General features: G+C 38.5%; 1 protein-coding gene across 17 annotated transcripts in view; it reads right to left on the reverse strand.

Annotated features, from left to right (window-relative positions):
- Nucleotides 1–21,558, reverse strand: part of LOC310900994 (uncharacterized protein) — a 382,517-nt gene that overhangs the window by 336,056 nt on the left and 24,903 nt on the right. For 14 of the 17 annotated variants that reach the window (XR_014585508.1, XR_014585509.1, XR_014585510.1 and 11 more), the window contains 2 exons: nt 6,779–6,897; nt 1,418–1,690 (listed from right to left, as the gene is read on the reverse strand). Coding sequence is in view for 8 of the 17 variants with exons in the window: in XM_083839819.1 (XP_083695945.1) it covers nt 1,418–1,633 (216 nt within the window). In the remaining 9 variants the exon portion in view is untranslated. Of the gene's footprint in view, nt 1–1,417; nt 1,691–6,778; nt 6,898–11,295; nt 11,806–12,389; nt 12,430–21,558 lie in introns of those variants that run through there. The other 3 variants (XR_014585514.1, XR_014585515.1, XR_014585512.1) reach the window with 3 other exon arrangements.

The following is a 21,558-nucleotide window of genomic DNA, read 5'->3' on the forward strand; positions in this document are numbered from 1 at the left end:
CCTTGGTATTTTAAAAACCTCCTGTGGTGACTAGGGTCCAAATCCTGTCAACACTTACACACATTCTTAATCTTTCAAACAAACCCATTGATTTCTGTGAAGTAATCTACTGTAGTACAGTGCAAAACATGCATAAGTGTTTGCAAGACTGGGGCCAGATGATCATTTCCAGATGAGTGTGTACTGTAAAGAGAGAAGTGGAACCAGTACTCCTGGAAGAAGTGAATTTCAAGGAAGTGAATTCAGCCTAAGGTTATACCACTCAACAGTGGCTTTGCCTGGTGGAGCTAGAATGCAGGACAACTTTTGCCACTGCATCTCAAGAAGAGAAGCTACTGGTATAGCGCCTCAGAGGGAATCTGAGAGAAACAAGAGCAATGGTTTTATGTGCTGACCCTGAAAGGATTCTCTCCTTGGGATGCTGCTGACCAAGATGGCAAAGCAGAGATGATTTATTTCTCTATGGTATCAGCTGTGACTCCAGTCCTTATAAAAGGGCTCATTTTTATCTGAATCCACAGACTAAATTTTGGTACAGTTGTCTTCAGGGGCAAGTAAAGACCACTGTATGTACTGGATCAAAACTGTCAGCTTTTGAAGTGTGCTTCTTTTTCGTGATCACAGTAACAGAGAACAAAGCAAGTGTAAAAAATGCTGATAAGGTATATTAGAGATTTTAAGTCTATTTCCTCTTCATTCAGAGGTAACTTTTGCTGATCATTCTGTAGGAAATCACATCTGTTCACATTTTGCTCTGAGTAAGGAAAGATAGATGGGTGTTTTAACATAGGTCTGATCAAGTATGTTAGAAATGGGCTGGCAGACAAAAAGCACATTTCCGCGTGGTGGTGTATTTTACATTTTTAGTTGAAGGTCCCTGTGAAGACATCCCATCTGGGATGGTCACAATCACTTGGGAAGTTTTTCCCAATTTATCAAAGCCAACAGAAATTCATGGGAACACAAAAGAAGAAGGATCAGTCTTTCTTTACTGACAGAAAAAGATTAAATTTGCAAAGGAGATAGCTGTGTTCCTCTGAGATGTTCTCAATCACAATTTTATCACCAGAAGAAGCAGACATTTCTGACCCTGCAACAAATACACATAAACTTCTGAGAGCCAGATTTTGCTCCATATCTGGAGAGACCTGGAGAGAAAAACATGAAACCTGGCAGTTTCATTGCACCATAGTGCACACAAAGCTCCTTCTGAGTTACAGTCTACTATCCAGTGTCAACAGAATTCAAAACCTCAGAGTAAAATTCAACTTAAATCACGGAGTTTCATATGGTTCTGGGTTTAGTTGAGGTTTTTATATGCAGTTTCCAGCTAAATTCATAAGTCAGGCCATCATTTCCCAACTAAACTTTTTCCAAAGGTCCCAGAATCTCAGGGAATCTTTAAACAGACACTGACCTGTGATTCAGGTTTCCTATGCAACATGGAGCCAAGTGAATTTTCTCTGTGTGGTTTGGAGTTTTGCTGAGGATCCTTCACATGGTGAGGCCTGCATGCACATGCCTTCCTAATTCTGTTGTTGTTTGCACCATTCCAGATAAAAGGCAATAAATAACAGGATTGTTGACACTGTTGTCTTCCTTCATGTCTCTGTTTATAACTGTCAGGTAACATGCAGTCTGCTATCAGATACAGTTGCTGACCACCACAAACAGAATTTGCACGAGGAACCTGAAAAATAAAGAGAAAGCAAAAGTATGAGGAAGAATAGTTTTTGATTGGATACTAAAGCTAAGTAAACATGATGTGTAATTTGTCAAAATGTAAATACAAGCAATGCCAACATATCTTGTTCCTCTAGAATGATATATTTTACCAGAGGGATATTTTAGATATTCCACTTTGTGCCAAGGTAAGTTTAATACCTCTCTAATCTACAACATATGGGTCTTATGACATTACATATTATTTGCATCACCAATAAAACAGCTCATTAATCAAACATGCCACTATAACCTCCAACAGTATAAACTGAAAAATGTGGGTTTTAAAATATTTTTAAGTGGAATTATTTGCTTAAAATACTCCCTTTTGGTACAATAACCATCTGTTAATTTTAACACTGGTCAAGCATACCAAAGATTATTATAAGACTTTGTTTAATTGAAGTCTCCACTGGAAGAAAAAAAAAAAACACACTGTGAATGCATTTTCTTTCCAATTTTCTGATGTTTTTGTTTATTCTTTCATCAGTGTGGAAGTTCAGAATAGGATCATTGTGAAGTAAACAATATCTATTCTCTGTGTAATTATATGCTATTTTACTCAAGCAAGGTCATTCTATTTTGAATGAAAACCAAGTTTGTACATGAATAGATCATTTTCTCCATAAAATCTCATACTGTAATGAAACGTTTGTGTGAAATAGGAAAATATATGCACTGTTCAGAACTCTCTATTCAGCTTTTGGCTTGCAACAGTTTCAGAGTCAGAAAATAGACATGAAAGTATTCAGGTAGAATTTATAAGCATTTCAACATAAAACACATCAATTTAAGACAATAGGAATGGCTTTTCTCTTAAACAAAGACAAGCGATCTGAACTCTGTTTTTATTACTGTATTACAGAAAGTGAATATTCAAAAAAGCATTTTGCATGCATTTGCATTAATCAGTCTGGCAAGTGTCAGTGCCCAGGTGAACACGGATTTTGCTGGTCTCTATCCAAACAAAAAAAAATCTACCCGTTTGTCTATCAGATTTCATCTCCAGTACTTAAATAGGGCCTGAATCAAAAAGCATTTAAGAGTAGAGTTGGCTTTGGCACGTTTACTAAGTCCTTTTTAAAATAATGAGAAAGCGAGATTATAAGTAAAGATTTTCTAACCAGGAATAGTTTGCCAAGTCAAAGGTATAGTTATCTTCATGACAGCTATTAGTTGACAGTCATAAAAGTACATCTAAAGAAATGTGGCTAAAAGTATGGGAGAAGAGAGAGTGTGTGTGAATGTCTGTGAATAACCATTATCACTGTAGACTCTATTCATGATTTTCATTTTCACAGCTCACATAATCTCTCAATTTTAGTCTCCTGTCTGTAAAACAAGCACAACAATACCATTCTGATTAGAGTGGTGTGAGACTAAAACATTCATGAGGCACTTTCAGAACCTACAATGAAAGGCTCTATAAAATCACAAAGTGTTACTGCTGTTTATTAGAAAGCACATCCCATTAAAATTCCCTAACACTTTCCATTACAGTGATTATTTTGAAAACAAAACACTGGTCTCATTAAGTACAGCCAAGCTTTATTCGGCCGAAATGAGAACCCTGAAATTTCATCTAGTACTCAAAGAGACTTTTAAAATTTCAGAAAAAGCTCAGGAACCTATTTTTGCAAATTTAAGATGAGTCAAATATAACCAAACTGAGAGCTTATTCTGCAAATGCTTACACACGTACTTGGGTTTAGGAAGGTTTCCAGTGAGGCTACTGGCATGTATAAATTTAAGCAAGTACATCTCTGTTTGTAGACTCAAAGAAAACTTTTCTTTTTTAATTATTTTTAATAATTATAGTTTAATAATTATAGAACTGAAAATTATATCAATTAATTATTTTCCTGCTGGAAATACTTCAAAACTCCCTAGATATTTTAATACCTAAGAATTCATCAAAAATCATATTTTCCAAAACATCAGTACAAGTACACTAAGCCAGCCAAGAGAGGATGAAAAGGACTGAAAAAAGTGAAATTTACACTGGGTGTCTGCCTAATGTAAATTTTCATTAGGTGTCATGCTATCCAATTATCGTGAAATAATAAAATACACCCAAAGAGTGCTATATTTTTTACCTCTGGGTTCTGATGAAACACACAAGCTGTTGGAGTAATATTGTCATCAGAAACCCCTGATAAAAATATAGTTGCATTTAATACAGTTGATTGCAGTTTCCTCTCTCTCAATTGCAAATCTAACGCAGAGTATCACGAGAGTCACTAAATTATATAACTGCTCATGCAAAACCACACGATACCCGTAGTGGCCCCTCATAAATCTGGAATGTTTTGCTGTCTCCTCCCCTTCTTAAATATCCAGAGTTGGGTATATTTCTTTTCAAATGTTTTATTTAAGTGTACCAATCTTTTTCTCCACTGCTGTCTGTCAAGTTACCATTGGGGTAAAGGTTCAGTATCGGTCACTGTGCATAGCAGGAAAGCAAAGCCTGCAGACAATACTTGCCATCAGCAAGAGGTAGAGTTGAGCTGCCTGCTTCTGAAACCTAAATATGGCAAAAAGGAACAAGTACAATGTTTCAGAGAACCAGTCTGCGGTAGCTTGGATTTAAAAAGAATGTCTCAATGGAAAACACTTAAAGTTTTGCTATTGTTTCTAAATAACAATAAAACACATAATAAAATCTCCACTATATGAAAAAATAAACAAAGTATACCCCACAAGAGCTGAGAAAATTAGTTGTATTTTTCCCATCAAAAAAATGCCAATCCATAAAAAAAAAAAAAAAATCCAGAAATGTATCAATTTCCATGAACTTTGACCAGAACACATGGAAGGTTGCAGTGAGTTAAGGCAAGGTAAAAGCTGCTAACAGCTCTATTTTCTCACTGAAAAAAAAAAAAAAAATGAATCTTGCCATCTCTGTCTTTCTCAAAGCATTATTTTTCTTAAAATGCCATATTTTCTGACTGCCCAGGTCCCCAGCAGCCAGTGGAGGACACTCGTTAAGAGCTTGCTTTACCTGGCCCTTGAATAGCTGCTTCATGATGAGGACTAACCAGACAGCTTCTTTGAGGGGTAAGAGAAAAGCATGGTTTTATTCCTCTAAGCTATGCAGTTTAGCCTATCAAATGTTCTGCAGTGGGGACCTGTTCTGTTCCTCTCGAGGGATTTCTGTTCTCTGTGATGTGACTTCACGCGCAGTGGCTCATGCAGATCTTAGCAGGTGACACCAGGGCTTTGCTGGAAGGAGCCTGGCGTTACCTGTACTTGCAGGTAAATGGTAGATGAATTAGGTGGCAGTACAGAGCTGGTCACACAATTATCTCCTAGTGCTCCCAACACCTACATCCAGCCCACCTCTGAACATGGCCTTTTGTTCAGTCACTTAATGAGAGGAGTTTGGTTTTGAGTGCATGCTTAAAATGAAGGGTCTCTTTAGACATGCCATGTCTGTTCATACAGATCATCCCTGACGCACCCCAGGGTGTCTCCCCTGTGGAAAAAAATATCATTAAGAATGAAATCTTGACCTTTTTTCCCACTTGTGCTTTGACATCTTTTTTAATCTGTTCAGATTCTCTCCCTGTCTTGACAGTGCACTTACATTTTCTTCCAAGATACAGCCTGCGAAATCTCTTAAATTCAGAAATTACAGGGGAGAAAATATCTGTAGACAGATCTCTATCTCTACTGCACCACCACCTACTGCTTGCTTCACATCTTCCCAGTATTTTTCAGGTTTAAGAAAAGTACTTTTTTCTTTTTTCCTATCTGTTGTTTTCAGAGCTATATCGTAGAACACAGCTGAAACTCTTGCTAACTTTATATGTTCAGTGCTGAGAACTACAAGCAGACAATAAAAGCAAACAACCAAAACAAGCCCCCCTATCAAGTGCCACCGTGTCAGAATTTCCACACATATGAGTGGTTATATTTCACCATAATTTTGTGGACCTGCACAAAATACACCTGGGCGTGTCTTCATGAAACCATTCAATCTACCCTTCTCACATCAAGATCAGCCATATCTAAACCATCCATCACCTTTTCTTTGACTTCCTTAAATTCCAGTTGTACAGATTTCATGTCACCTGAAACACATGTTGATAAGAAAGTGCTTGTTCACTTGCTGTGTTTTCCCCCTCTTTCTCTCTATTGCTGTTAAAGAAAATTCACAGTTGCTTGCCCTAAGTGCAGGGATATGATACAAGTTTTAGTACTCTAGGTCAGTTGTGGTAAATTAAATTATTTTTCTACCACACTCTTGATGCCCAGGCTAAAGAGAGTTGAAGGGGCACTCAAGAAACTTTTTTTGAAGACAAAAGAAGGTTAGTGCCATAGAAAGAATTCTTTTTGGTTTAATATATATATATATATATATAATTTTAAAAATCACTTATCCAAAGCAGTTTTCCTTTTTGCTACCACCTGGAAGAAGGAAACCTGCATTTCAGCTGTGCAGTCTGAGAAGTATGTCAGTATTTTGAATGTAGTCAAAACGTACTCATTAAAACTCTTGATTTTACAGCCTTGATCCTATCAAGACAAAATATGACTGTCTCTCTTCCTTCCCTATGTACAAAAATTTACATAGAGACCTATACAATTTCACTGCTTACCAATTCATTTTGGACTCTGTTCCAAAATTATCTTTTGATAATTGTATTTTTGGGAGAGGAAGAGGGGAAGTTGAGTAATAAGTTCCACGGACTCCTTTCAGTCTGAGACATTGCCTCTTACCTCTATTCTGCTTCAATAAACTCTAAAAAACATGCAATCTTCACTTTCCTTCACCCAAATTCCTTTCTGTTCTCAGTATCACTCTATGAAACATTAGTCCTTTTTTTTCCAGCCATTAGTCTTCATCTCCTACATTTATTTTTCTGCAAAACATTTGTTCTGTAAGGAGGATCCCACATACACACAAGATAAATCCGATCTTTCTCCTGCTCAGGTATCCTCTTCTGCCACCCTCCTTGTCCTATCCAGTTACAACAGTTGTCTGGGACCTTACAGGGAAGCTCCTTACAGCAGAAAATAGTTAGATGGAGTCTGAGGATGTTACTTAGCCTACCTGCTTTCGTTTATGTGCATTTGGTAAATGAGGCAGTCACACAGCATTAAAGGTCCGTATGAATCTCAGCCCAGACTATCGTTCAGCATCAAGGGGGACTTTCTTTCTCGGCAAGTGGCCTTTAAGAGACAAAGGAAAGTTAACATTGTTGTTTTTTTTTTTTTTCTTGTTAACATACCCTCTTTCTGTACCTATCTCAACCTTGAACGTTGCTTCACTTAAGCAGCTTCATTGCTGATGGTAGAAAAGACATAATAATGGCTGAATTACCGGAGACAAATCTGAGATAGCTTTAGCAATCAAACTAGGGAATTAACTAACCCCAAGAAAACCTTAGAAACATCATTTCAGTCACTGGACAATACAAGTTTGGTGAGCAGCTGGCTGCAGCTCTGTTCTGTGCCAAAATACTTATAGTTCTCTCTGTTTGTTAGCTCTGCCTTTGGATTTTCTGTGCCATTTCAGGACCTATTAAGGTCATATATTTTAACAATGATGATTTTACAATCAAATATACAATGCATGAATTCATGGTGGCCAAACCCTAATGCACTCTCAAAATGCTAACGCTTAGGGAAATAGTCCAGAGGGGATTTTTGCCATAATATTTATTATAGCAATACCATAGATTCTGTTAGCAAAACCACTGCTGTGTCAGCATGTTCTGGAAAAAATAATAAAATGAACTATAAATAAAATACATAAATTTAATTAAAGATTAAATCTGTAGGCAGAAACCCCTCCTTAAAAGGGACTATAAATATGGTTTTTGTTGTTTTATCTTTGTGATGTATCTTGTTTTTCCCTCCAATTTTTATTTTATTAATCCTGCTGCATAATTACAAACATAGTAATTATTCAAAAGATAAATGGATAGGTTTACAAAATCACTGTTTACAAAGCTATTCATCTAATAAGTAACCCAATCCTTTCTATAATAATTCTAAAAAAACACACCACAGAGGCAGTCATATCAAAAAAGTGAATCTCTCCTGCATTTTTTGCTTGTTGCTTTACAATAGATTTTTTTGCTTTTCTATTTTTCTTTTTTAAATTTTTTTCTTTTTTTATTGTAAACAAGATAACTTGTTATTATTGGCATACACAACGAATAACATTTAATAAACAAAAGAGAAACATTTAAACACATATCATTATTTTAATATAATTGCTCATAGATCTGAAGTGTTCCCCATTTCCCTGGGCTGCCTGTAGAGACACCTCATTTCATCATCAGTTTGTGCTATAATTCCATTCTTTCCTAAAATTTCTCATGAAAGGCCCATATTTATGCTTATGACAGAGACACACTATTATATATAATCAAAGCTGCTGTTCCTGTAGATATTACTATTTATTTTTTTTGGAAATGTGGCTGATAACTTTTAGGATACTGTCAACCAAATTCAGCTGATTGCTTTCCAGAAGACAGCTTGCTCTGCAGGCATCTGGATGTAGGGGATGTTAGGTGTCTCTGACCAGCTTCAGGAGTCCAAGCTGGCTGAAGATTAGGTTTGTAACCTAAGGCATGAGACATTTTTTCAAGAGATCTCTCTTTCTAGGTACTAAACACTGTAGAGAAAGTAGAAGGCTGTAAGGAAGGTGGGTGTTGTTTCTCTTCAGCACTGCAAAGTGCAAAAGCAGAGAAGGGAGCAACACTGCTAATTAAGACACCAAGAGTTGCCCTTGTCTGGAAGGCCTGGCGGCATCCCTAGCTGCAGGACTCCTCGGCCAACCTGGAGGTGCTCTAAGAGTCTGAGGAATCAGTGGCTGAGATGGTAGCCTTAATTTTCAGTAAAAAATGAACCACAAAAGAAAAGGACAAGGGTGTTTTATATTTTGATCTCAGTGTCAAAAGAGCAGTCAAGAACAGCCTAAGAGAGATGTTTATCAGGCATATTTGTGGCACCAGGCCACTGCTTCATGTTGACATTGCTGTGGGAAATCTGAACCCGAGACTGCCAGCTGAACAGTTGCAGGCATTCGGTGATCTGGATTCATGAAGAAGTTGGTGAATGTTTGGCATCCTTTAAGAAACATCTGTAAATTTACCAAAGATTATCTGTAAATTTGCCAAAGAGGGCCTCAACTCATAGAAGCTAGTCAGTAGCCAGGTGCTGGCAGCAGCAAGTGAGTAGGAATCTTATTTAATTTCTAACATTTATGAGATGATGGAGGTAATGTGAAAGTCCTCTGAGGTCCTCTACTCCTATTTTTCTTCTGATGGCAAGGGTTCAGAAGGACAGTTGTGCGTCAGAGATTAGCACTTTATTGTCAAGGATGAAACCTTGTTCCCACTTCCAGTGCTTTGATTTAAACATGCCAGTGTGAGATAGTCATGGTCCAGAGATGGCTGAACATATGAGCCTGACAGATGACAAGGGCGAGAATTTGGCACATGAGAGCCATCCAGCAGTGAGGTGTGGGCAAGGGTTAGTGCTCAGACATACACACATGGCCATGACATGTATGAAAAATCTGACATGTGAACAAAGTCCATTGAAGTTTAGGAACCTTTTACAATCTGATGGATACAGACAACAAATGTGTGAAAGAAATGCCAAATCACTGACAGGCACTTGACTGCACAGAGAAGCTTTAAATGCCTACAATAGGAGCTGAATCCCAGACCAGAAGCTTGGGGATGTGAATCCCAATCTTATCACTGCACGTAAAGAGCAATTAGCTCCTGAAAGGCCTGTCTTGTTAAGAGCTTTGTGGGTTTATGTAACAGAAATAAATGTGGTACTTAAACATAAAAGAGGTCTTATAGTTTTATTAATGGGATAATAAAACAATAAAACCAGTAACGTGTTAATATGTTAGTATGAAGCATGTGCGGACAAGGTAATAAAAATGTTTAAGTATCCACTGTGCTTAAAAGATATTACTGCAATCAGATTTTTGACATCACACATTTTGAGACAGAAGGTCAAGTTTTAATGCTAATGCATTGTGTTAATTTCAAAATTAAATTTACTGCCTGACAGATAAAATAAGGTATCCTAAGCACATTATGGACTCCAAAACCATATGTAATTAACAGATGAGTAATGACAGGAGCATCTAGGAGCTAACTGCCTGTTCGTAGGAGAGGCAAGGAACTGAGGGCAGTTTTCACAAAATAAAGCTTCTGGTATCTATAATTCTCCTAACTCCTGCAAAGTCAGTGAGATTTTAAGTATGTAAGAAACTAGAAAGTTCAAATTATTACTTGATTTTCTTAGAGTGGGAAATTGTGTCTTGTTTCTTTCTCTTGCCCAAGTACATAAGTACTTCCTATAATAATGTCAATACATTTAATAACTTTCATTTGAATGTTTAGAGAGGTAAATGTAGTACACGCATACAGGTATTTAGTGGATGTGTTGTTAGAACGTTTGTTTGTTTTCCACCAAGCAGCCAATTGATTCTGTTCTCATTTGGTTAAGAATCATTAACACTAAGACACGCTTCACCTTAAGGACAAGAAAAGTAAAATAAGGCATCATGAAGAGAATGTGCCCTGCAGTGTATGTCTTCATGCTAGTCACTGCACTAGCGCCATTGTGCAGCTGCATCTGAGCTTGCCTTAAATCAGTTAGTTCAGGAATTGGCAGCAGTTTACCAGTAACAGCACGGAGCTCAGCACTAGCAAAAGCCCAGCCACTTGCCCTGCAGGAATGTTCTTCAGGTTGGATCCAGGTTACCACAGCTCTTGGTGTTGGAGCTAGTTAGCTGAAAACAAATCACTGCAGCTGCACTGCGCTGATGTCATTAGGCACCTGTCCTGTTAGAAGATGGTACTCTGATCCATTAAGTACACAAATTGTATGATTGTATTCTTCTGTGAAGAATTTCCAGTTGGGAAAAAAAAGGAAAAGAAAAAAGAAAAGGAAAAAAAAAAAAAAAGGAAAAGGGAAAAGGGAAAGGAAAAAAAAAAAAAAGTAATTTGTGCTCTCACTCTGTTAATTTAGGGAGATGTGAGAAGAATATCCAATGTCAAGGGCTGCAGCAAGAAGTGTTGCAGAATATGGCTGTTTCTCCCTCTGCTATTTCATCTCCCTTTCACACTGTTATCCCATACTACATTCCCATCTCTCCTGTGCTGGCAATTACTCCTGCTGCCCTGTGCCTGCCTGTAAGCATCATGCTCCCCTTCCTCCAGCCGTAAGACCTCTCCCACCAGCCTCTCTGGCAGCTGCCACCACCTCCATGCAGAACCTCTCAGCAGGGAGTGTTAAACAAGTGGTAAGGATGGCCAGATCCTCTGACTGTTGTCCAGGAAAAGTGGCATTGGTTTTACCACTAGCAAGTCATGTATCTTAGTATCACTCTGATGTACAAAACATCACCTTTCACGAGAAGAATGTCTAGAGAGCTGACCCCTCTCACACTTTTTCTAGCAGCAGTTTGACCTATGACTCTTTTTGCTATACTATTCAGACTCATAAATATTTTATTTGTTTCTCTCAACAGAGCAACAACACGTCCTTTTCTCTGTCCAGGTTTAAACAGAAAAAGATGCATCACCATACCTTGTGCTGGGTCTCAGCTGGTAAGCGCAGTATGAGAACACCATTCACACCTGATAAAGGAGGAACACCCTGCATGTGGCACACAGCAGGCGCTGGGGGCAAGCTGACACCACAGTGCCACACTCCACCAATGCAGAAATGTGTCTGAGCATGAAAAGAAGTCAAAACTGAGGTCCTAGAGGGACCATTAATATCATACACTTAATCCAGTTACATACTCTACAGCTAGGCTGAAGCTGAAGCAGAAATTTGAGAACCATAATTTTGGCTTGCAGACATGAATTCCTTCCATTAACTATATTAGATGCCTAGACTGGGGCTTCAAAACACAAAACTCTCCCTGTTTTTTTTGATGACTTCATGCCCAGAGCACTAGCTTTTGTAGTTTGTATTCTGAGGTGGCTGAAAATTTGGAATAGCAATAGTTACCATAGATCATGGAAAAATGTGGTTATATGAGCCCTTTAAAGATCATCTCTTCTCATCATCATACCTCCAGAGAGGTATTGTATACACTTACTTACTGACAGATGTTTCCCTAATCAAGGTCTGCAAGGATGCAAGCACTACATCTTCACACAATCCACTCTAATACTTCACTATCGGCACAATGGATTTGTTTTTATAAATACCTAACCTAGTAAATATCTAATAGCTAACCTTTTTATAAATACCTAATACCTAACCTGGATTGTTCTTGGTGAAGTTCAGTACTTATACAGATGTACACTGAACTGTATAGCCCTTTGGATCTGATTTGCTTTGATTTCTTTATCAGCAAAATCAAGAAAATATCATTTGAGCTGCAACTGCTTTTACACCAACTTAATTAGGTCTCTGTAAAAAAGAATACACTTTTGCATCATATACCCAGATTTTTATGTTCTTTGTGATTCCTGTAGAGAAATGTGTTTTCAACCTTTTCATCCCCCAGAAAAATCCCAAACTCTGCTCTGTAGAAGCTGAATAGTGCACAATCTCCACATGTTTAAGTATTCGCCTACTCTCTCTTGCAGTCTTAAATGTTAACAGAGCACAAACTGAAAATGTTTTTTGTATTTACATAAGATTAAAAAAAAAAAAAGCCATTGTACCTTTTAGAGTAACCAAATAGAGATGCAAGGTACCAAAGCTGCTTTACATTCTTGTTTCTAGTCTCATGAGCTGCTGAAAAATATAGATGTGAAAAGAAGTTGTTAGTTGAAATAAGAACAGTATTGTTAAATCACATGTTGATATAGAGTGACTAAGAAAAGTTTTCTATTGTACAGAAGGACAGATCGAAGAAATTCAGTTAAAGTTATGAAATGTCTCCCTAATATGATTGAATGGTGTGGATTAAGGAAGGTTTTTATCAGACATGAGATGGATGCCATTCACTACAATTAAACATTTACCTTTCCCTTCACCTTCGCCATTAATATAACACCCTGTCATGTTTAAACAAGGTTACAAACATGCAGTGTTAGATTATCATGTGAGGTCTGTACCTATCATAGAAATAGCACAGAGATCAATTGCATAGAGGAGGAGGCTCCTGGGAATTCTACAAGCGGATGCAGGAAACAGTTATCTGCAGGTATGCCAACATACTTGTGTCTATTCTGTGACAAATTGTTTCAACACTACTAAACTGTTCATTTTATTGCTTTTCCTCCTTCTGCTATAATACAAACATCTCTCAGGAGACCTTGTACATGTTCCACTTAAATATTTGGTGTTGTATCTAGTGGAAAATATGTTTCCCACCTACCTTCTTACCCTCCTGAAGTCATCTCGGTTTTTAGAATTGAGTAATATAATATCTGTTCTGCAGGAGTTATAAACTCTTTAGCCTCAGTCATTAGCAGTAGACAAATTCGCTGGGGTACACAGCCTATTAATTACCCAGGTAGGAAAAAGTACAACATGATTCTTGTGAGAAAGCAAGCCAAGTACTTGTGACTTACACAATTCCTGAAACAAAAATACGGTTTACAGACAGAAGCAATGGGAAAGCATTGAAGGATTGTCACTGCAATTCTAGTGCAGTCAAAGCAAACAACAGTACTGGGAGTGATTAGGCAGAACTTAGATTTTAATATTCCTAAAATGCATAAAAATAAAAATACCTTCTATTTTATCAGTCCAAAATTGGAAAAGCCACACTAGTTTTGCTAGTAGGAGATGTGATAAACTATTAAATTGGATCAATTCAATTAAAAAAAAAAAAAAAAAAGGCTTTGACTGAGTCATGAATTCTTAATATTTACAATTTTTTACATTAAATGAAAATTTTGAAGAAATGCCATTTTGACCAGAACTTAATTTTAAAAAAAAAGGGGGGGGGGGGGGGGGGAGAGGAGAAAGAAGAAGAAGGCGGGACCACTTCAGAAGTTTTTTTTTAATTCCTTTTTTTATGAGGACAGTTAAATCATGAAAACATCATTCCTCAAGAGCAGTCTCAGCGGAAATAATCATCATTTTCCAAAGATAAAAAATATTCTCAGCCATATTCCAGATGTATAGGAAGCATGGAACCAGCCCTGAAATTCGGCACTACACTCTGCAACACACCCCAGAAGAAACACCCGAATGCAGCATGGGGAAAGGAGACACTTTAAGTATGATTAAAAGAAAACAAGAGAAGAGGTTCAAACAGTATCTACCAGCCTAACTGGGTTAGCTGTTAAATCCACAAAGCTGGCACCGTTTACTTTTTTTTAATTCTTTAATTCTTTCTAATTCTTCTAATTCTGCTGCTACCTTTTTATTTGAAACATTGAGGTACACATACACACACACACTGACCCCACCCACTAGAGAACACTTTTGGGAAAGGATTCTTACTGCTGAGCTATGGGAAGAATAAGAAAACCTAAGTGAAATACTTTAAAAAATGACAACCGCAAAAGAGTAGTAAATATGCTTATACCGAAAAGACTGCTATTAATTCTAATGAGATTTTCTCAAGTGGAACATTTACAGGATTCAGTCCAATGGCTTAAGTGTAGTACACGCCACTGATGACAATAATACTAGATTTGTTCTCTAATGTTGTTGTACTATAAAGTAATTATAGGTGCATTTGATGTGGAAGTGATAGCTCTGGAGTTTACTTATTTTATCCACAGTGTGTTCAAGTCTAGCTGGCTTGCTGGGCAGGTGCAGCAATCCCCATCAGTTAGTGGAGTCAACAGAATGCATCCAGGATTTTGGACACATTTGATTCCTCTGCATGAATGATCCATTTACAGTTGGCTGAACTGGGGATAAGGATGGAAGTCTAGCCTCTGAATCACTTTGGTCATTGTCCTTGTCATCTCTAATTCTTTTTTCTATGAGCCAATACACTTACTTGAGGAAGAAGAATGATAAAAGAGATTCCAAATTGTTCAAAGAAATATTGGAGGACTAATGAGTTACTCTATTGATACTCTGAAAAACCACTAAAAGGAAAATATTAGCTGTCTGCCCTTGTCTTCTGAGCTGTCAACCAAAACAACATGTAACTTATAACCAGACAGAAAGATCCAGGGCTCTTTGAGTGGAGGCCAGAATAGCTTCAAGGCTCTACTTCAGCAGAAAGATTCTGTTATCACCCAGACCTGACAACCCTCTTACCTGGTAAAAACAGGGCTAAATCCTATTGCTAGCAATGGCCTGAGTAGATAAGGATCTTCTGATAGGTCCAGAGACATGAACTTGAATGAATCAAAGTTTCTTGACAGGTATATTTCTGATTTTTCTATGCAGTTTCTCTTTGTTTATGTGTGATAAAAGGAGCATTGTATTTGAACATACAGGCTCTAGAAGAGCTCTCGACAGAGAATAAAAACAGGTCAAGAAACAGGTAGAAAGTGAGTTCAATAGCAAGGGAACTGTGCAAAGCTTGGCAGTTCAAGGAGACAGGGTTCTATTAACTCATTTCTCCCTGTTTCTATTAGGAACAGAGTGAGATGGTGTTATTGACCATTGCCAAAATCCCACATTTACAACAAAAACTTTACAGAAAGTTATGCTGTATATTAGAGACATAAATAATATATTCTTGTATGAGTAACGAACTTTTTTTTTTTTAATATTATTTGACCTGAGATGTCTGTTTACTAGCATGAAGTATTAAATGAGAAGTTATCTTTTTCACCAGTTTCTTTAAGTGTTTGAACAGACTTAATTCACCTCTTCAGCTGGTTGCACTTTCATAGCCCTTTCCCATCCACTTGTCAGCTCTCTGAAAGGTCTCTCTCAGATTGGCTGACATAAACACAATCAAATCATATGGGGAAAATTTTAAAAACAAAAAGCTGAATGAAATAAGAGACCTTTCCATCATGCAATTGTGATTTAAATTTGTATGTATCCAGATATTTCCTTTGGTAAAGCTTTCCACAGTCCCCTGTGCAAGGCAGCAATCAGCTGTTAACAGGAGATAAATTAAAGAATGGAAAATTATAACACACATTCCACCTGCACGTTGGCTTTAACACAAACATCAATCATTTTCCAAGGTAATTAGTATTGTGTTGGCCTGCAGGGACCAGGCAAAAGAAAAGGGTAAGATTTAATGCTCTATGTAACATGCGTAAACACATGCATATCCACACACATGCACACACCCACAGCAAAGAGTTTTTTGCTTCTAAAGAACTTGCTATAAAAGCTCCCTGTGAATGTGACAAATCTGTTGAGACAAATTTAAAAATAAAGAGCTATACACTGATCACATTTATACAAAGGCAAACCCAGAATAACACCACTAATGTCCACACCATTTCTCAAAGTTCACACAGAAGTAAATGAAATCTGAAACAGGCTTGAAGCCCTTGCCAAGTTCTCAGGCAACAATACTTTTCTTGATTAAGCAATAGGCAAAGAACAAGGAGCTATTGTCCAAGCAGCTGGCAGCAGACTGATTAATAATAGCACTAGTGGACATCTGAGACATGCTAAAAGTTATTGAATTCATTAAGCTAAATTCTGTTGCAACTTGAAATCACTAGGAGTCTTGCCACTGATCACAGTTTAGGCCAGTCTGTCATTATTTCCCATATAAAATAGGCAATAAAACCACGGTGCCAAAAAAATAAAGAAATAAAATTTGGACACAACCTTAGGAAATGCACACATTGTGAAAACATTTCATTTTAGAAGCTGAGGACAGACATCAATCCTAATAGAAATCAGGTTGAAAAGACTTATGCTACAGTTTGTCAGATACCCTTAATCCCAAAATGCTTTTAGCTAATGCAGTACTGCTGATGGGGTTTGTCTTTCCAAACCGTTTTTTGTCCATTTTCAACCCTCTCACACACACACACACAAAAGTCAGATGGTCAGCTCTGTGATCCCACAGTCACATTAGCAGGTCCTAATACCTTTTATGAGTCCATGCACATAGGAAAAGTAAAGCAACTTTCACTATTGAATTCAGCTTAAAACAATGGAGAAGGGTGTGCATGGGCATTGCTTGGTAGCACATAAATGATGGAGAGGATGTCAGATAAATACATCAAAGTGTTCCTGCACTGAATTCCCCTTCCTCTGCTTCTTTTTCCCCATTTGTTGTCATTCTAACAGCAGTCACAGACGGTTTCAGCCACCAAAACCACTAGAAACACAAAGCAGAATCCCACCACACATCTTCTCTCTAAACCACTTCACATCCCACTGTACAGGTTTCTGGTGCTTCACCTGTGCTCAGAGCAAGTGTACAACTTTCACAGGTGCCAGCCAGAACAGGGACAGACCATACACATAGTGCTGATTCTAACTGTTTATATCTTACCTCACTGCAGATCCTAATCACAGCCAAACACAGGGAGAACACAGACCTTTCAATGTCTTTGTGTTGTAAGTGACAGGAGGATTTTTACATAGCTGCACTGAGCTTTTTTCCCATCATTATTGCTCAGCTGAAGTGTTTCCTAGGGAGTGGTACAATTGTAAGCACGCTTAGCTCCATTTGCAAAGTAGGAGAAACTGAGGCATGGAAGTGATTCGACATTAGGTGGCTTGGTGGCTGGATTTGGGGAACCTAAAACAGTCTTACTCATTATTGCTGTGGTATTGCTACTCATACTTTAATTTAGAAGACAAGAGGCTAACCTTGCCATTGAGAAATTTGCCTACAACCAGCACACAGAGCTGCAGAGCGAAATACAGGCTGTGCTTAAAACAATAAGCTTTGGAGACAAAGGCCAGAGAAGAGGAGGGATTTCTTGGCCTCCTGACAGTGTTCAGCCTGAAAATGAGGAAGACTTGACCTTCAGCTATTGCTCTGGGGTGATACAGACTGGACATCAGAAACTCAAACGAGGATTGCTGCTGTGCTCTAAAAGCCCTTTTCAGCTGTCATGGAAAGGAAACAGGTTGCCCTGCTCAAAGACAGAGAGTTGGTGTTGCAGCCTGTGTGGAGCCTGCAGCTCTGCAACTAACTGAGCCCCTCTGGAGGGATACCTGAGCTAGCTCTTGAAAGCCCGGCCTGTTGGAAGCAGGACAGCCCCATTCCTCTGGCCGTCTGTCTGGGCTAACAAACCAGGGCAGAAAACTCTGCTTAATTGATTAAACTGTGTTCGATAGCAGAGTTGCTCAGGGATAGCTCTATGTCCACACACCACCAACACTGGAAGAAAACTCAAGAGTGGAAGGAAAATGAGCTTGGAGGAGGTGGCTGAAAGTCCTCCTCTTTGCTTGCAGCATGTGTGACAGTAGCTCTGGAAATGGTTTGCTAGGAACAGTTTAACAAGCTTATAGTCTTTACATGTTATTATTCCGCATCCAGTATGGGAATCTGCAAATGGAACAGAGGGTGACGAGAACACTGGGACCGGGAAGTGCATGAGGGGAAAGAGCCTGGAAAAGGTTGAGCAAAGAGATCAGGGTGAGTGATGACAAGAAAGGGAAAACAGGTTTGACCCAGTTCTCAGGCATGCATTGGCTGACCAACGGCCTCAAGACAAGAAGCTGGTGGAAAGGGATGAAGGTGAAACTGCTAAAGGAGATTGAAGCTTGTGCCTGAGAAATATCATTGGATAGGGTGCAACAGCAAGCCAGGGGACAGGGAGCAACTGGATGAGGAGGTAGGAAATAAGGGCAGAGGGAAAGTTTAAGCAAGAGCCTGGGTATAGAAACAGAGCAGGAGCAGGGAGAACATGAGTTACAACCATCCACATTGCTCTTCTTCCAGTATTTCCTCACATGGGAGCCAACAGCTTTGTAATTTATGCATCCTTTCAACCACGTTGGAGGTCTAGTAAAAAAAATAAATTCTCTATGAATGAGGTCAGCTTCCCCCTCCTTCCAGGGCTCAGGCTGTTACTGATTTATTTTTTCCCCCATTTTGTGGGTGACCCAGAAGAAATGACACCTATCCAAGTGTGGAGAGCAGTGTCTAGCCTTTGCTGTTGGGCTCAGTGTGCTTGCAAAGATACTGATGATAAATGCAGAGATTGTAAGAGACTTCAGATACAGAAGTATACTTACTCAGAAATAGTATTTATCCCTTAAAAATTAGGCACAGATGTTAAGGGATGCATGTGGAGGATTTTTTTGTTTGTATTGTTCTCTTTTGCTTTTATGTTCCTGTTCGTGAAGAAATCTTTGGAAAATAGCAATTTATTCAGAGCCTCTCACATAACTGACAGTCTGCTGCTATCAGGAGATACATCTTATTTCTGTTGAGTTGCTTTGACAGACACTTGTAAGGTTTCTGTGCTTTATGTCTCAGCTCCAGGAGACATCCTTACAGAAACAGAGCGTCCTATTTATTCCCCTTGTGGCTAACAGATGATTATTATTTGTATCTTTACCCAAACCATCAATACTCAGTAGTCTGTCCTGAGCCGCACCGCTTACATTTTCTGTTTGCTAGATGAGTTTTGCCCTGTTATTAACTTCATTTTCCTTCAGATAAAGCTGACTGGTGAGGCTCTTTGGGACATTGCTGTCAAAATGATTTTTCAATAGAAAACACTGTTTCTGCAAAATTGAAATTTTCTGTTGAGAAAATGAAATGACATTGCCCAGAACTTAACCTGCCTCAGGGGCCTGGCTAGCTCATGAGATATGTCACTCCAGAAGTGTGTATCTGCATCCTAGCCCAAGGGTCAGGCATCACCATATGGTGCCCTGTGATAGAAGGCACTGGGTGGGAGATGGCAAGGAGGCAAACACATGAAAACAAGAAGGACCAAGGGATGTGCTGATTATATTTCTGTGGGGCTCTGCTGTATCCCCTGAACATGCAGCTTGAGATGAAACGTTCATTAAGGTGAGATTTCAGCACTTTGTAACAGGCATTTGGGGGATGAGGGAAGGGAATCTGTAATCTGACTTCACGTCATTTGACTATATTTACGTAGTGTTCATCTAGTGCCACTAAGCTCTGATATATCCAAAGTGTGATCGCTCTGTGTACAAAGGCAACACAGTCACATTGGTTAAATCAGAGCATGTCTTTGTCTTGCTTACATATTCTTTGTAAAGCAATAAAATAAAATAAAATTCACTAGTTAAAATTTTAATTTGTTTTATGATTAAATCAAATACTAAAAGTTCTTTGGTTGGTTGGTTGTTTTTTGTGTTTTGTTTTGTTGTTGTTTTTTGTTTGTGTTTCACTGCAAGACAGAAACTATGACTTTGCATGTCTGACTTGCATCTAAAAGTTACTATGATCCTGGTGGTATCACCCCCCAGGACTCTGTAAGAACTTGTCCTTTCTTCTTATGTACTTCAGGGTCACAGTGAGGATGTCAGTGCTCTTTTATAACCCAGTCGTTCATTCCCAAAGGCTTAACAATGTTGAAGTAGCCTCAGTCCACGCACATGCATACAGGCAGACAAGAGCCCATCTACACAGCCAGCCAAGCCCCATGTGAATGGTTCAGTGAGCATGTTATTTTGTCCACAGCAGATAGAGATAATCAGAGATCATCCTACTTATTCCTATCTCCATATTTAGACTGTGAGCTTTTCAGAGCAGGGAGGTTTTGTGGTGTTTTTTTTTTTCACGTTGTATAAGCACAGAGCATATTCAAGTCAATTTTCCTGTGTTACACCAATCCTTTCCTCTTCTAAGCTTTCATCCCTAAAAGGAGGTCCTGTCAAGCTTAGGGACAAAACACTATGTCAAGGAAGTTTGAACAACTGCTTCTTTTTTTTTTTTTCACGGGATGTCATTGTATTTAACTTACAGACACATTTTAAATAAATGATCAAAAAATTTTGTAGTTATGTTTCCAAAGGATTAAAGAATCTTGATAAGTGACTTTGGGACTTATGTACATCTGCTTTTGATTACATATGGAAACTTAGCTGGTGATGTCCCTGAGGATATTTTCTAAGACCAAGACAATAGAATATTCTCCTGACACATTCGAAGGAAAGGAAAAGAGAACTAAAACATGGCTGGAGCTGCATGGCAGAAGTGTAGATCAAAACACCTCCCTCTGTGTTAGCATCCTCTTGATTCTTCTCCTGGCTTTGTCAGACAGTCTCATACAATTTCCAGTTTTAGAAAGCACCTGGTACTAGCAGCACAATCACAGTTTCACCAAAGGCAGATTTACTGAGGAGACCAGCTGACAGTGCAACTGTCCTTGCACTCTACCGCACTACACAATCGTATTCCCAATGGGTCACACGATCTAGTGTGCACGTGCACTTTTGTAGCCAGCCTAGACTAAATGCAACAACTAGCCTGACCACCTGAAGAAACAGAATTAACAATAGGGAAAAATTACCTAAAGCTACAATACCTTGATTGTAATTGCTGCTGAACATATATTTTCCCAGAATGTAGTGTTTGAAGTAGTAGGAAGTATGAGAAAAGTTTGAATATGGTATTTTGGGACACCCATTGTTCCCTAGAACGATAAACTGCAGAAAGTATTACTCTTTTTTGCTAAGTTTGCTGCACATCTGTCATTTTCAACTACTATGCCTGTACCAACCACTACCCGTTTTTTGTCTTTTGAACCTAGGTTCGTATTTCTATGGGTATTAATATTGCCTTTAAAGTACCGTGGTTTTCCTTTTTGTTTTGTTTTATTTATTTATTCTACAGGACTGTATCTCATTCATTACTCAAATTCTAGGCATCAATAACATCTCTGTAGCGTGGGATATGTAAGAGGCCTTGTCTAACCCATGCCAGAAGCTGAAAGAGGTGTCAGGCAGGGAACGCTGGAAGAGATGTTATGTGGTCTCCTTGCTAAACTGAAATGAAGCCTGGGCTGAAAAGTCCTCAGAAAGGAAACATACGTCACTCCCTGGCAGTAATGA

The sequence above is a fragment of the Anser anser genome (assembly GCF_964211835.1).
Source record: "Anser anser genome assembly, chromosome: 5".
Taxonomy (NCBI): Eukaryota; Metazoa; Chordata; class Aves; order Anseriformes; family Anatidae; genus Anser; species Anser anser.